This window comes from Staurois parvus, unplaced genomic scaffold (assembly GCF_062004578.1).
Source record: "Staurois parvus isolate SC_StPar_1 unplaced genomic scaffold, SC_StPar_1.0 ptg000114l, whole genome shotgun sequence".
NCBI lineage: Eukaryota > Metazoa > Chordata > Amphibia > Anura > Ranidae > Staurois > Staurois parvus.
The window spans coordinates 6096702-6110063 of record NW_028317910.1 but is presented as its reverse complement, the minus strand read 5'-3'; the positions used below and the strand labels follow the sequence as shown (position 1 = coordinate 6110063).

General features: G+C 41.9%; 1 protein-coding gene across 15 annotated transcripts in view; it reads right to left on the bottom strand.

Annotated features, from left to right (window-relative positions):
* The window catches only part of ERC1 (ELKS/RAB6-interacting/CAST family member 1), a 352762-nt gene that overhangs the window by 187013 nt on the left and 152387 nt on the right, over window positions 1-13362 (bottom strand). For all 15 annotated transcript variants that reach the window (XM_089671795.1, XM_089671801.1, XM_089671796.1 and 12 more), the window contains one exon: window positions 3025-3192. In XM_089671795.1, the coding sequence (XP_089527921.1) occupies window positions 3025-3192 (168 nt within the window). The remainder of the gene's footprint in view (window positions 1-3024; window positions 3193-13362) is intronic.

Sequence of the window (13362 nt, the reverse complement as noted above, 5' to 3'; positions counted from 1 at the left end):
TCAGGCTTAGAATTTAGGTAGAATCCACTACAGGAAGGAAGTGGTGTGTTGGATCCTACCTAAAGCCTAAACTTGAAAGAGGAGATGTACCTGGAAGTCCGTCTAATCAAAACCCTTTTGGGAAAGTGTTGTTTGACTCACTGAATTATAAGAGGTAAATATATTCTGGTGAGCCTTCACATATTCTCCATAGAACACAGAGCACAAGAAATATTCTGGAAATTGAAGAAACAGTGTGTATCAAAGACATTTGTATCATTTATTTACCACGGACTTCACTATTATCGCTGTACCTGTATATGTTTTTGTACACTGTTGACTATGTTATACAGTTGATTTTATTGCTTATACTTTATGGATATATGGTCACTTTAATGTATGATTGATTGATTTCATAGCTAGCACCGGTATTTATGTGATTAGGTAAAGCCACTGTATGCTAACCCCAACAAGTTTTAAAGCCCCCATCTGTCTACATCCACAACTATCAACACAGCCATCAGTCCATATCACTATTCTGCACTCAATTTTTCAACATCTAACTTTTATTCTTTACTGCCATTAGCCCCGCCCATCAAAAAATTCTCACTTTCTAGCTCCACCCACAAGCCTATGTCAAAATAGACAGATATTACATGGAAGCAAGGACCTACACAAGTTCTGAAGCAATGAGCATTAGCATGGATTCACACATGTGCGGTGCGAACTGAAGCTCAGATTTCACAACTGACACAGTAGTTGTTCAGCAGTTCAGGTCAGGTTTAGATTAGGTTCAGGACAGGTTTAGATCAGGTTCAGGTCAGGATTTTATCCTGTTTACAACTGATGACATGTGCGGTTCCGAAACGGTTCCCATAGAAGTCAATACAGTGCCTTGAAAAAGTATTTATACCCCTTGAAATTATCCACATTTTGTCATGTTACAACTAAAAACGTAAATTTATTTTATTGGGATTTTATGTGATCGACCAACACAAAGTGGCACATAATTGTTAAGTGGAAGAAAAATGATAAATGGTTTTCAAACTTTTTTACAAATAAATATCTGAGAGGTGTGGTGTGCATTTGTATTCAGCCCCGAGTCAATACTTTGTAGAACCACCTTTTGCTGCAATTCCAGCTGCAAGTCTTTTTGGGGATGTCTCTACCAGCTTTGCACATCTACAGAGTGAAATGTTTGCCCATTCTCAGCTCAAGCTCTGTCAGACTGGATGGAGATCGTCTGTGAACAGCAATTTTCAAGTCTTGCCACAGATTCTAAATTGGATTTAGGTCTGGACTTTGACTGGGTCATTCTAACACATGAATATGCTTTGATCTAAACCATTCCATTGTAGCTCTGGGTGGATGTTTAGGGTCATCGCCCTGCTGGAAGGTGAACCTCCATCCCAGTCTCCAGTCTTCTGCAGACCCCACTAGGTTTTCTTCTAAGATTGCCCTATATTTGGCTCCATCCATCTTCTCATCAATTTTGACCAGCTGAAGAAAAGTATCCCCACATGATGCTGCCACCAACATGTTTCACAGTGGGGATGGTGTGTTCAGAGTGATGTGCACTGTTATTTTTCCACCACACATAGCATTTTTATTTTAGACCAAAAAGTTAAATTTTGGTTTCAATTGAACAGAGCACCTTCTTCCACGTTTGTTGTGTCCCCCACATGGCTTCTCACAAACTGCAAACGGGACTTCTTATGGCTTTCTTTCAACAATGGCTTTCTTCTTGACACTCCTCCATAAAGGCCAGATTTGTGGGGTGCACGACTAATAGTTGTCCTGTGGACAGATTCTCCCATCTGAGCTCTGGATCTCTGCAGCTCCTCCAGAGTTACCATGGGCCTCTTGGCTGCTTCTCCGATTAATGCTCTCTTTGCCTGGCCTGTCAGTTTAGGTGGATGGCCATGTCTTGGTAGGTTTGCAGTTGTGCCATACTCTGTCCATTTTCGGATGATGGATTGAGCAGTGCTCCGTGAGATGTTCAAAGCTTGGGATAATTTTTATAACCTAACCCTGCTTTAATCTTCTCCACAACTTTATCCCTGAGCTGTCTGGTGTGTTCCTTGGCCTTCATGATGCTGTTTGTTCACTAATGTTCACTAATGTTCTCTAACAAACCTCTGAGGGCTTCACAGAATAGCTGTATTTACACTGAGATTAAATTACACATAGGTGGACTCTATTTATTAATTAGGTGACTTCTGAAGGCAATTGGTTCTACTAGATTTTAGTTAGGGGTATGAGAGTAAAGGGGGTTGAATACAAATGCACACCACACTTTTTACATATTTATTTTTAAAAATTTATCATTTTCCTCACAATTATGTGCCACTTTGTGTTGGTCTATCACATAAAATCCCAGTAAAATACATTTACATTTTTGTTTGTAACATGACAAAATGTGGAACATTTTTAAGGGGTATGAATATTTTTTCAGAGGCACTGTAGCCTGTAATCCGAACCTGAACTGGACTGCACTGCTCAGAAATCAGACAGGACTCTTTTTCAATCTGCACTAAATCTGCACTACCAGTGCACCAGACACATGTGAACAGGCACCATAAGAAGCAATGATATTTCACATGTAATGCAGATTGCATGTGGTTCAAACCGCATCCAATCAGCATATATGTGAACCGGCGCTAAGGCAGAATATACATTATTAATATGTGTAGCAGATATATTGAGTCTTGTATCAGAATGCCAGAAAAAAAACACATCCAATATTGCCCTGTAGCTACAAACCAAGGGCCAAACTTTCAGTTTTCAGCCTTCAGTTTCCAGTGCTAGTCTGAAGTTGGCTAGCTTTTCTATTTAAAGACTATTTAAAAAAATAAGGAAAACTATAGGTAAGAGAAACGTTTCAGAGTACTGTCAGTTCCCTTAAAACTAGTGATGTCATCACAACATAAGACACTGTAAATCATGTCGCTGTAATGTCAAGGTCACAGCATAACTGTTTGAGCAAAAAGGTGCAAATGTGCTTAGTGGGTCCCATATTAATACTTAATTGTTTTTGTTTCTTACCTCAGTCTGCAAGATAGCTGCCCGCTGCTCCTTTGCAGTAAGCGACTCCTTCAGGACCTCCACGTGCTGTTTGCTGTCAGAAAACTGGTTGGTGAGGGTCTCCAGTTTGGTCTGTAGCGCCAGCAACTCTGTGTCCTTACGAGAGAGCTCCTGTTTGACTTGCCCAATCTGCATGGGGCAAAATGAGCAAAGAAAACAATGAATTGGGGCAGGAAGACAAGACAATGAATGCAAATATTCACTTCTACATGTTACAAGGAACACAATTAACTCTTACCACCTACACACAAATGCAAGAGTATCAGCAATCTACAGGCCTCAACTTTTGAACATCTTCACAGGACAGCAGAGGGTTGTGAGGTCTGAGCCTGTACTTATACCTGAACTACAGATTTTTACAGGAGGTGCAACCATTGATACCTACTGCAACAGCACCTCCCATATAACAACACATGTTCATGTTTCACATGGCCTCTTGAGCAGAGGACTGTTGATTACCGTACAGCCTAAAAAACTAAATCATCTGTTTTGGGTGGACTTGTCTTTGTGTCTAAATTAGACTCACATTGTTTAGTCTTTAAAGCACAACTGCAGTCAAAAAGTTTTGCTTTAGATATATTGGGAAGGAGTTACAGCCTCTTTCATATTTTTTCTGAGGTCTGTGTGCCTATTAGGGAGCTTTCCTCTTGCTTTCTGTTAAGACAGGAAGTGACTGGAAATCTTACCAATGAAGAAATGGACAAAACATGTTTTGCTAAAGTAAGGAAGGGCTTGGACCTTTCTGGCAATGCTGTATTTCTTTCCATACTTCCCTATCCCAGTAACAACTGCACCTCCTGTTTTTAATATGGTTGTCAGAAGTACAGGAAGTGATGGCAAATTGAAACTTTTAAATAAAAGAGGAATTTTGACCTAACTGCTAATTCTGTATTTTGGAATACAATACAGGACACTGCAATAAATTCATAAACCTTGGATTATGTGTTGCTACCTTCAAGTGATTGAACACTTGCAAAGGCTTCACTAGTTCCACTCTCTAGTGTGCCCATCTAACCCACCCACTCTGTGAGGCTCCAGTTTTGTAAGCAAGCAACAGAGAGATCACAGAGAAGAGAGGGCAGGAACCGGTGTCTTGTACTGTATTTAAAAGATACAGAATTTACAGGTACATCAAAATTAATCTTTTCTTTATTGCACACATCAGGACACAGGAATCAATTTATAGATCAGAGGAAGTCCCCAAGCAATAATCAAGAGGTGAGCAATAAGACAGCTAAACAGTTAAAACAGGCTCAAAGGAAGAAAACAAGAAGGCCAACAGACCTCAATACAAACTGTTATCTGTAGAAACTTCTGATTGCATAAGAAACAGCAGAGGTTTTTTCGTCCACTAGGGGGGGCTGTTTCCCAAAGATTACCAAGCTGGAGAAACATCTTGAGCCCAAATGGGGATGTAAAGGAAGGCATCCAACATGAGAATTGAATGGGCCAACATTCAGAATATTACGGTGCTAAAGATATTAGGAAATTGCCTGCTCAAGCTGTCATAAATGTATATGATAATAAGGGTGGCTGAGTATATGAGACTAGTGCCAAAACTACTGTAGACAACAGGTGGAAACATCCAAGAAACCCTGAGATCAAGGGGATGTAAACAATTTTTAATACAAATCATGTACCCTGTGTTAAACTGCAGCCATGGAAGGGATGGGGAAAAAAGTGCGTTGGAGCTCAGAACAAGGCTTGGGGGTTAAGCCAGAGAGGCCATATCATAGCAGAACATGGGAGTAGAGGTTCTAGGTTGTTTAAATAATCTCATCAAGTAAAGGGCATTAGGATCCAGTCATCCAAGAGAAACAATTTACTCCTTTGCTGAATTCAGGAGAAGAGCAGAAAAAAAAAATCTCATATAGGCAATGAATCATGATTAGCAGGAGGGCTCAATGTCAAGGCTTTTTTTTAATGAATCAGATATTAACAAGATTGTCCTGTTGAAGAGGTTATCTAAAGCAGTATTTTTCAACCTTTTCTCAGTCAAAAGGCACCCTTTAAAGTTATGGACAGTCCCAAGGCACCCTTTAAAATTATGGAGAGTCTTGCGGCACCTCATTCTAAAATGTGAAAAACTATTCTAATAGTTTTATATAACGCAGCAACATCCACACATATAGGACACCCAACATTAGATGTGATTTATTCTTCCAAAGCAAATACACCTTTGCAAACAGGTACTGAGTAGTATTCCAGTGTTTTCTCTTCTCCCTCAGTTTTTCTCCATCACTGAGCTAATGTGACCCCAACACTGATGGAGAGGGGCAGGAGAGGGGCAAACTAGGATGCTGTACAGGAAGCTGACATCCTCCTTATCAACTGATGATGTCATTAGTTGTCGGGATGCCGGCGGCTAGAAGGTCATACAGGTGCACAATGAAATCCTGTGGCTTTGTGTAACTAAAAGGCAGGCTTGTTCCACCTGCTGGCTTGTATACAAGTTTTGGGCAATTTTTAGACATTTTGCCAAGGCACCCCTGAAGAAACCTCCAGGCACCCCAGGGTGCCTGGGCACCTTGGTTGAGAATGGCTGATCTAAAGAGATGATAATACACAGACAACAATATGTCAGGAAAAAAAGACTTCCCACAGAGCGTAGGCACAGCCTTTGGGGAGTATGGAAAACAACAGCTGTCAGGATGATGGAATTTAAGTGTTTGGAGGCCTACAGCCACAAACTCTGAGGGATCCCAATGGTTACCCCAGGAGCTGAGAAAAAAGCCAATAATATAGCAACCCATGGACACAGTGAATGGAAGAAGTCATTCACGTTAGTAATAAAAGGTTTGCAGGGTAAATCAGACAGTAAGAAAATTAACCCAGAAAAAGACCGATGGAGGGAAATAATTTGTCTGGAATCAGAGATTCTGCCACAGATGTACAGGAGTCTTTACAAGACTAACTATGGAATGGACAATGCCTGTGTCAAAGGCACCTTGTGGAAGCCTGACTATCAAAATAATTGTACCAATGCATCTTGTGAAACGTGGTATGTAAACCTTTAAAGGACAGGAGGTAGGGGTTAGGAAACCCTGAAATAATTTCCCGAGTAGGAAAAGGGGATGAACAACCATTGTAATGATAAATGAGAATGGGGTTAAGGAATCTTGTTTTTTTCCCAAGTGAGTAGAAACATAGCAGGACTAGAGAAGTAAGCAGAGCACAGCAATAATTTTTTTTCTGAAAAGGTGAAGTAACTATTTAAAGGATAAGTTCACCTTTCATAACATGTTACACCTATATTCAGGGTGTAACATTTAACAAGTTATGAAGCACCAGCCTCCACTGATCCTTCGCTTACAGTTAGCGGGGGATAATCTCCTCTCCCCGCTAGCTAACAAATGTTAAAAAAAAGTGGCTGTGTAGGGCTCTGACTGTCCAACCACGTCATTCACTCAGTGTTCTGTGAATGAATCAACTACAAGTCCCGACAGCCATAGCCACGGTGCTGTGGAGCGCTGTGGTAGTTCACTCAGTCTTCCTATCAGTATATATGCTTGCCCGCACATCCTGTACGGGCAAACAGATCTACTGACAGGTCTGCAGGAGACCTGCATGGCACCAGCGATCTGCTGATCGATACTGCAATGCTTTCCAGGCTCCTGCAGCAAAAACTATGAAATGCACATTTTTTTTTACCTGCCAAAAAAAAATGTGCATTTATTATTCCTTTATCAAAAGGTGAACTGATCCTTTAAGCCACAAGATTCTGTGCATATGCATACAAAGTAAAGACATTCTGGACATTTGACAAATCTGGTTCTCTCTGTGGCATCCACATCTAGGGTATCGAAGCTGCAACTATGAGTAAAGTTTTGCGTTTTCTATCTGAAGGGAAAGTTTATCATGAATTTATTCAGTCCAGATAGCCAAAGTTTGAGCAAACACTAAGGTGACAGCTGCAGGGCATAGGGTTGGTCCTGTTACCACAAAATACATTTTTAGAAGAGTCTCCTATCCAGTGCCAATCCACTGAATCTCTAAAGGAGGGGGTACCCTCTATAGGAATGGTAGTGCTAGCATTAAATACAAGAATGACCAAGTCCATTCTGCATCCAAAGTATGCAAGGCTTTAAAATTATCAAGAGGGGGAAATAACATCTCTGAGTTTGACCAATCATTGTTTTAGGCCCAACCTGCCTGATCTGGAGTGGGAAAGGGCTTTCTAGAACAGGTCCTCTTTTAACAGCATGTCAGGGCTGTGCAGCACAAAGCATATCTATCCAAATACTAGTAAGCACTGCCTCGACCAATGAATCAACAGTAACCAGCATATGGCAAGTAGGTAACTTCCCTAAACAGTGGATAATAGAAAACTTTTAAGCTCCTCTGACAGAAGGTTAGCATCCCTTTTGGTTTGTGTCACAGCTGGTACGTCAAGCAATTCTATTGTTTGGGCAGAATCATAATTGGTACTGGGGGGGGAAGCGGTTGAGACAGAAGCGCACTTACAGTTGATAGTTCCCTCTGATTCCACAAGTGGCTATAGCTTCTGCAATAAGTCAGACACAGTGGCTGCAAATTTAATCTTAGTCAAACAGGTCGCATGCAGCGAGTGTTGGATTATTGCCTGTGCCAGATCCTGCTCCAGAGCGAGGGAACAACTAGTAATTTGAGAAACCTTAAAATTTCTTCAGGGCCATGGCAGAATCACTGCTGTTTGTCCCGTGTGTTCCAGCTCCCAAGTGCCTGTAATCCTCCATTGCTATGCAAGGGTATTGCTCATAGATGGAAATAGATGGGTCAAATATTAAGACAATACAGTTATGGAAAAACACTAAGAGTTCAAGTCCCCTTACACTTGTGCCCCATGAACCGCTTGTGTACAAGCATACAAGAGTAAAGCCATCATGACATTTAAGCCAGGAACCGGTATTATAAAGGCAACATGGAAATACTATCTTAACTTGTCTGCGTCACTGGTCCCGTCCAGTGTTCAGGCTTCGTCCGCCATGGAGGGCATACTCTCAGAGGGGTCTTCACGGTCTTGGTGCCATAGGGATGGAAAACGGCCCTGAACCTGTATAGCAACCTGAAGCTAACTACACTCACTGCATCATGTGCCAAGGTGAGCACCAAATACAGGATCCGGCACCTGAAGCAAACATTTCAGGCCAGCCCCACAACTACGGAGTTCAGGTACGGTTCCCAAGGTGTATTCAAGGGTCACTGATAATGAGCCATGAAGGCAATAATAAGTCAGATGATGATAGGGATGTCAGTTAGAGGTACTAAACCTGGTTAAAAGATAGTAGCAAAACAATCTGCAAAACAAGAAGGCGTCAATCAGCCAAAGACACTCTGAAAAAAACTGGAGCCCCACAGAGGGTTGAGGTTATATGGGGATACCTGGTGGCAGAACCAGCAAAGCTTTTGCCAGCATCCAATCACCTTAAGGTAGTGGCATGCAACCCATGGTCTATAAATCAATTCCTGTTTCCTATACAGAACAATAAAGGTAGCTCTTTTGATTACATACCATGTTTTAGGTTAAGGGCCCTTGCTAACTGGTCAGTTTTTGCTGTGTTTTTGGTATTTACAAAGCGGAACGAAAATGCATGAGAAATATTTCCCATGAAATTGTATGGAACTTTTCCAATGAGTTTCGGGTGCGGTGCATGCTGCTTTTTTTGGTGCATTGGTGCATGAGTCAAATGTTCAAGTAACACAGGAGCATGCTGGAGTCAGGAATCCAGAAAACTCCCTTAAAAACACATCAAAAGCATGATATACCTTTTTGCAAAAAGCATACCATGTTTTTAAGCGCATCAGTGTGAAAGAACCCATAGTGGCAACATCACTAGGTCTCAGTTCTTCTCTATACAATGCAGGCAGAACGAAAAGGGCCAGCAGAGTGCTGTACATAGCTTTCTAAAAACATTACAGCACCGTGCCTCATTTCTCCTCTCAGCAATGATGCAAACAGTGGACTACCTCTAAGGAGGGGTTATGCAAATATCAAAATGTCTTCAGACAGGAAATATCTGTCTGGAGGAGTGGGCATTCTTAGGCAGGACATGCCTAGAATACATCCACATATGATGCTGAGCCTCCATGACTGAAAGAACTAAAATTCAATGAATAAAAAGGGTGGAACAAGGACGGTAAGGCTGGTAAGGAAAGCCTAGATTACGCTGTACATCCTCCAGCTAAGAAATGAGGCAAGCTTTCTGATTTGCTGCACGTTCTAATGCACATTGTGAGAACAGCACAGTGTGCAGTGAAAACAGAGTAGGAAATTTCAGTACAGTACAGAAGAGGAGCACGTACAATGGGTAACACTGAAAGGAAGGGAACAGAAATATACACTAACATGCATACAATCTGGCAGTTGGAATTTTTTTAAAGCCTTCAGTTTTGTTGTCAATAGAAGCCTAAATCCCTTGACTTCTAGGCTAGGCTATCTCCAAAATTTTGAACAAATTTGCCCAAATCTCATTAAAATTAAAGTGGTATTAAACCCATAACTAAAATTGCATCTTACTAGTCATTAGATGTGACAGTATTAGTTTTATTTTTTTTCCTTTTAAGGGAATTTAAGGAATTTTTCCTACTGTTTCACCTGGTGGTCTGGCCAGTAACATACCTCCTGCATTATAGTGCCCCCACTCTGGATGAATGAGCACAGGGGCACATTTGGACAGCAGCCTTGTTAGTCTGAAGATTTAAATCCACTAACAAATTAAAGCTGAGCTCTATAAGCAGTTGCAGCAACAGTTTTTTTTCTTTTGGGATAAAGGTTTTACATATAAACATATACCAATAAAAGCTGACTATTAAAAGCACCCTTGCCAGTGTTAAATGGTTTGTCTCATCTCTGTAACTGATACATCTGTAGGAGAGTTTGTTTTTAGAAAAGCAACAGACTTCCTGGTCAGATCACCAGATGTAAATGGAAGAAAACAAGCCTTAAAAATGAAAAATAATGCAGCCATCACATCTACAAATTGGTAAGCTTCAATATAATAAATATTTGCTTTGGGTTTAATGCTGCTTTAACCTGTGAACAGAACTGAATTGGAAAAAATTAAAAGGAGAAGTCTAGACAAAGCTTTCTAGGATATACGTCTAGTGAGGATCACAGAAGTGCAGTTAGTTCTGCACTCATGTTATCTGTTTTCAGGAGACAGCAGGCTAAAGCCCGCTGTTGGCTGACATGACAGACCCGGTCCAGGCTCTGAAAAGATCCCAACCATATGGTTGGGAACCACCCAGAAGTCTGGACCAGCAGCTGTCTTCAACCTCTCAGCAAGAAAGCTGAACAGCCCCCTCCACAGACTGGTGATCCAATGAACGCTGGAGGGGCAGAGCAGAGAGACGGAAACTGACAGCCACCAGCTTTCTGCAAGCTGAAGACTGAGAGCTAAGTGATTAGTGGTGTTTGATCGCTCAGTTCTCAGTCTTAGAGACAGTGGGGGACAGCTGCAGCTGAAATCGGTGCTGCAGCCATCTAGGTGAGTATGACAGGCAACAAGAATCTGCAAGTCCTGCTTGAAAAGGACAAAATTACTTCTAAGTGTCATTCATTGTAAAAATGTTAGTGATTGTAAAGTTTCTGTTATTTTAAATAACAAACAGGGTATACTTACTTACTCTGTGCAATGGTCTTGCACATAGCAGCCCCGATCCTCCTCTTCTTGGGTCTCCCACTAGTGCTCCTGAATCCTGGTGCTTGTGCGGCCTCAATCCCAAGCCGTGTTGTTTGTGTTCATTGACACATACAATATGACTCGGCCCTGTCCCCAGCTCTTTCCTCACAGGCTATGATTGACAGCAGCTGGCTCTCGTTGCTGCCTTCATGGCCAGCAAGGAAAGAGAGAGAGCAGTTGCTCTCAGGTACAGGGCTGGATTGAGATTGGGCTCATGTAAGTATAAGAGGGGGCAGAGGGTAAACTGAAAACATAAGGTGTTTTTACCTTAATGCAGAGAATGTATTAAGGTAAAAAACCTTCTGCCTTCAGAACCACTTTAAAGCTGAACTCCAGCCTTCCCTTTGGTCTTGCACAGCTGCACAGGCTCCTCTCCTGGACAGAATGTCCTTACTCTGATTTCACTGCACACTGTGAGATGCTCACAATGTGCAATAGAAGCTGCAGCAAGTCATACTCCTGGCTGTAGAACAGGGGTAGGCAACCTTTGAGAGGTAGAGATCAACCTGGAAAACATGGTAGAGATCAAAGATCACTGGGTTGCAGAGCTAACTAGCAAGCCCCTAATAAAAAATACAGACAAGGAAGACACAGAGAAAACTTAGAAAAATATAATAAAAACAATGTCACTGTAAAATGATAATGTCAGGAGGGTACACCACTGGGTGGGGTCAGGAGGGTGCACCACTGGGAGGAAGGGGTGGTGTTGAGATTGAGTCATGAGGACACACCAGTGGGAGAGGGTTCGGGGGGTACATTACTGGGGGGGGGGAGTCAGGAGGCTACACCACTGGGGTGGGGGGGGTGTTGATTTGGGGGTCAGGAGGGTACAGCAATGGGGGGGGGAGGGGTCAGAAAAGCACACCACTGGGGGATCCGGAGGGCACAGAAGTGGTTCAGAGCAGCGCATTGTTCTGTGTTCACTGTTATAGTGCTGACCCAGCCGACTTTCCTCTCTAGTGCATTCCATATGATGTCATCCACAGGTGCCTGGAAGGGCTGAACAGAAGGTCTGGCTGGGATAAGCACAGTACTCTCCTAGGAGGGGCTCAGGAGCTGGCACAGGAGCCTGAACCCGCCGAGCTATCCTGCACTGTAATAGGCGGCAGAGGCAGTGCCTGCCCTGCAACTGCATGGTAGCAAAAGGCATGCTGCGTGGCAGAGAATGCCTTTGGCAGTTAGGTTTACTTACGGCACGTCCCTGCTTTGCTGAGCAGCTCTGCCAGAGGGTGTGGGCAAGGCAGGTACAAGATTGTGATCTACCTGTCACCTGCCTGCGGTCAACCGGTAGATCGAAATCAAGAGGTTGCGACCCCCGATGTAGAATGCCCAGCACTATCCAGCCCACCTGTCCCTGGTCTACCCCTTCATTCACTGGATTTCCATCTTTCAATTATGGAGGCTCAGCATAACATGTGGGTGGTCTCTATGCAAATGAAGGCTGTCTAGGAATGCCACTCCCACCGGTTGTGATCTGCCTGCACTGCAGTGCGAAGCACAGTAATCCAGTGATGATGTCGCCGAGTCTTAAATAAAGTATATAATGAAAACTTAAAAATTTTAAAAATTAATTTGCATGTTGATGGGGGGGCAGCAGACAAGGAAAAATATAAGCAGGTTAAACTTCAGCTTTAATACAGAACAAATATAGGGTTTAAGCATTAAATGTTTTATTTAAAAAATTAATTTGCATGTGGATGGGGGGGGGGGCAGACAAGGAAAAATATACGCAGGTTAAACTTCAGCTTTAATACAGAACAAATAATTAAAATACCCTAGCAAAATAAAAATACACATTTGTATAGAGCTTGTAGTTATAGCTTAATATGTTAATGGAGGCAGCCACGTCAGTTCTACTTACAGAGAGAAGTCGCTTTCTTAAAGAGATAAGTGATACTTTATTACATTAAAGGCTCATTTACAGCTACATTTTTTTGAACCTACAGAAGCTCTTTTTTAAGGGGGGGTATTATACAGCTTTATGTATCTGGCTGCAATCAGAGCTCCTGGAACTGACCTCTCGCTTGACTGAGCAGTATATCAATATATCCTGAATGTACTTAATGTTTCATCTGCCTCCATCCCTACCCGAGGGACATGCGCCAATTAAACTGAAACTGTCAGAAAGTAGTGCTGTCAAAGAGGCAGCTATTCCCCAAGTCACATGTCACATACTATTTCTGGGGCAGCCAAACAGAACCTATCCACAGAGTTACTGCTCCAGGACTAATATCTGTATGCTACTGTCTGTGCCTTCTTACATAGTGTTCTGCTTTGTGATAGATTCTGTTCAAGTAAATAAAAAGGTGTCTTTACACTTTGCTTTCTGATAGCCCTGAAGCAAACTGTAATTCAGGGACATGAATTTCACAATTCAGAAATATAATTGGGTATTTCCATGCTAATGATTTTAAATAACAATCAAATTAATACAATTTCTAAACAGGTATGCTGATATGGCAAAATGATCTTTGTAGGGTGTTACGTACAGTGCCTTGAAAAAGTATTCATACCCCTTGAAATTTTCCACATTTTGTCATGTTACAACCAAAAATGTAAACATATTTTTATTGAGATTTTATGTGATAGACCAACACAAAGTGGAAGGAAAATGATAAATGGTTTTAATTTTTTACAA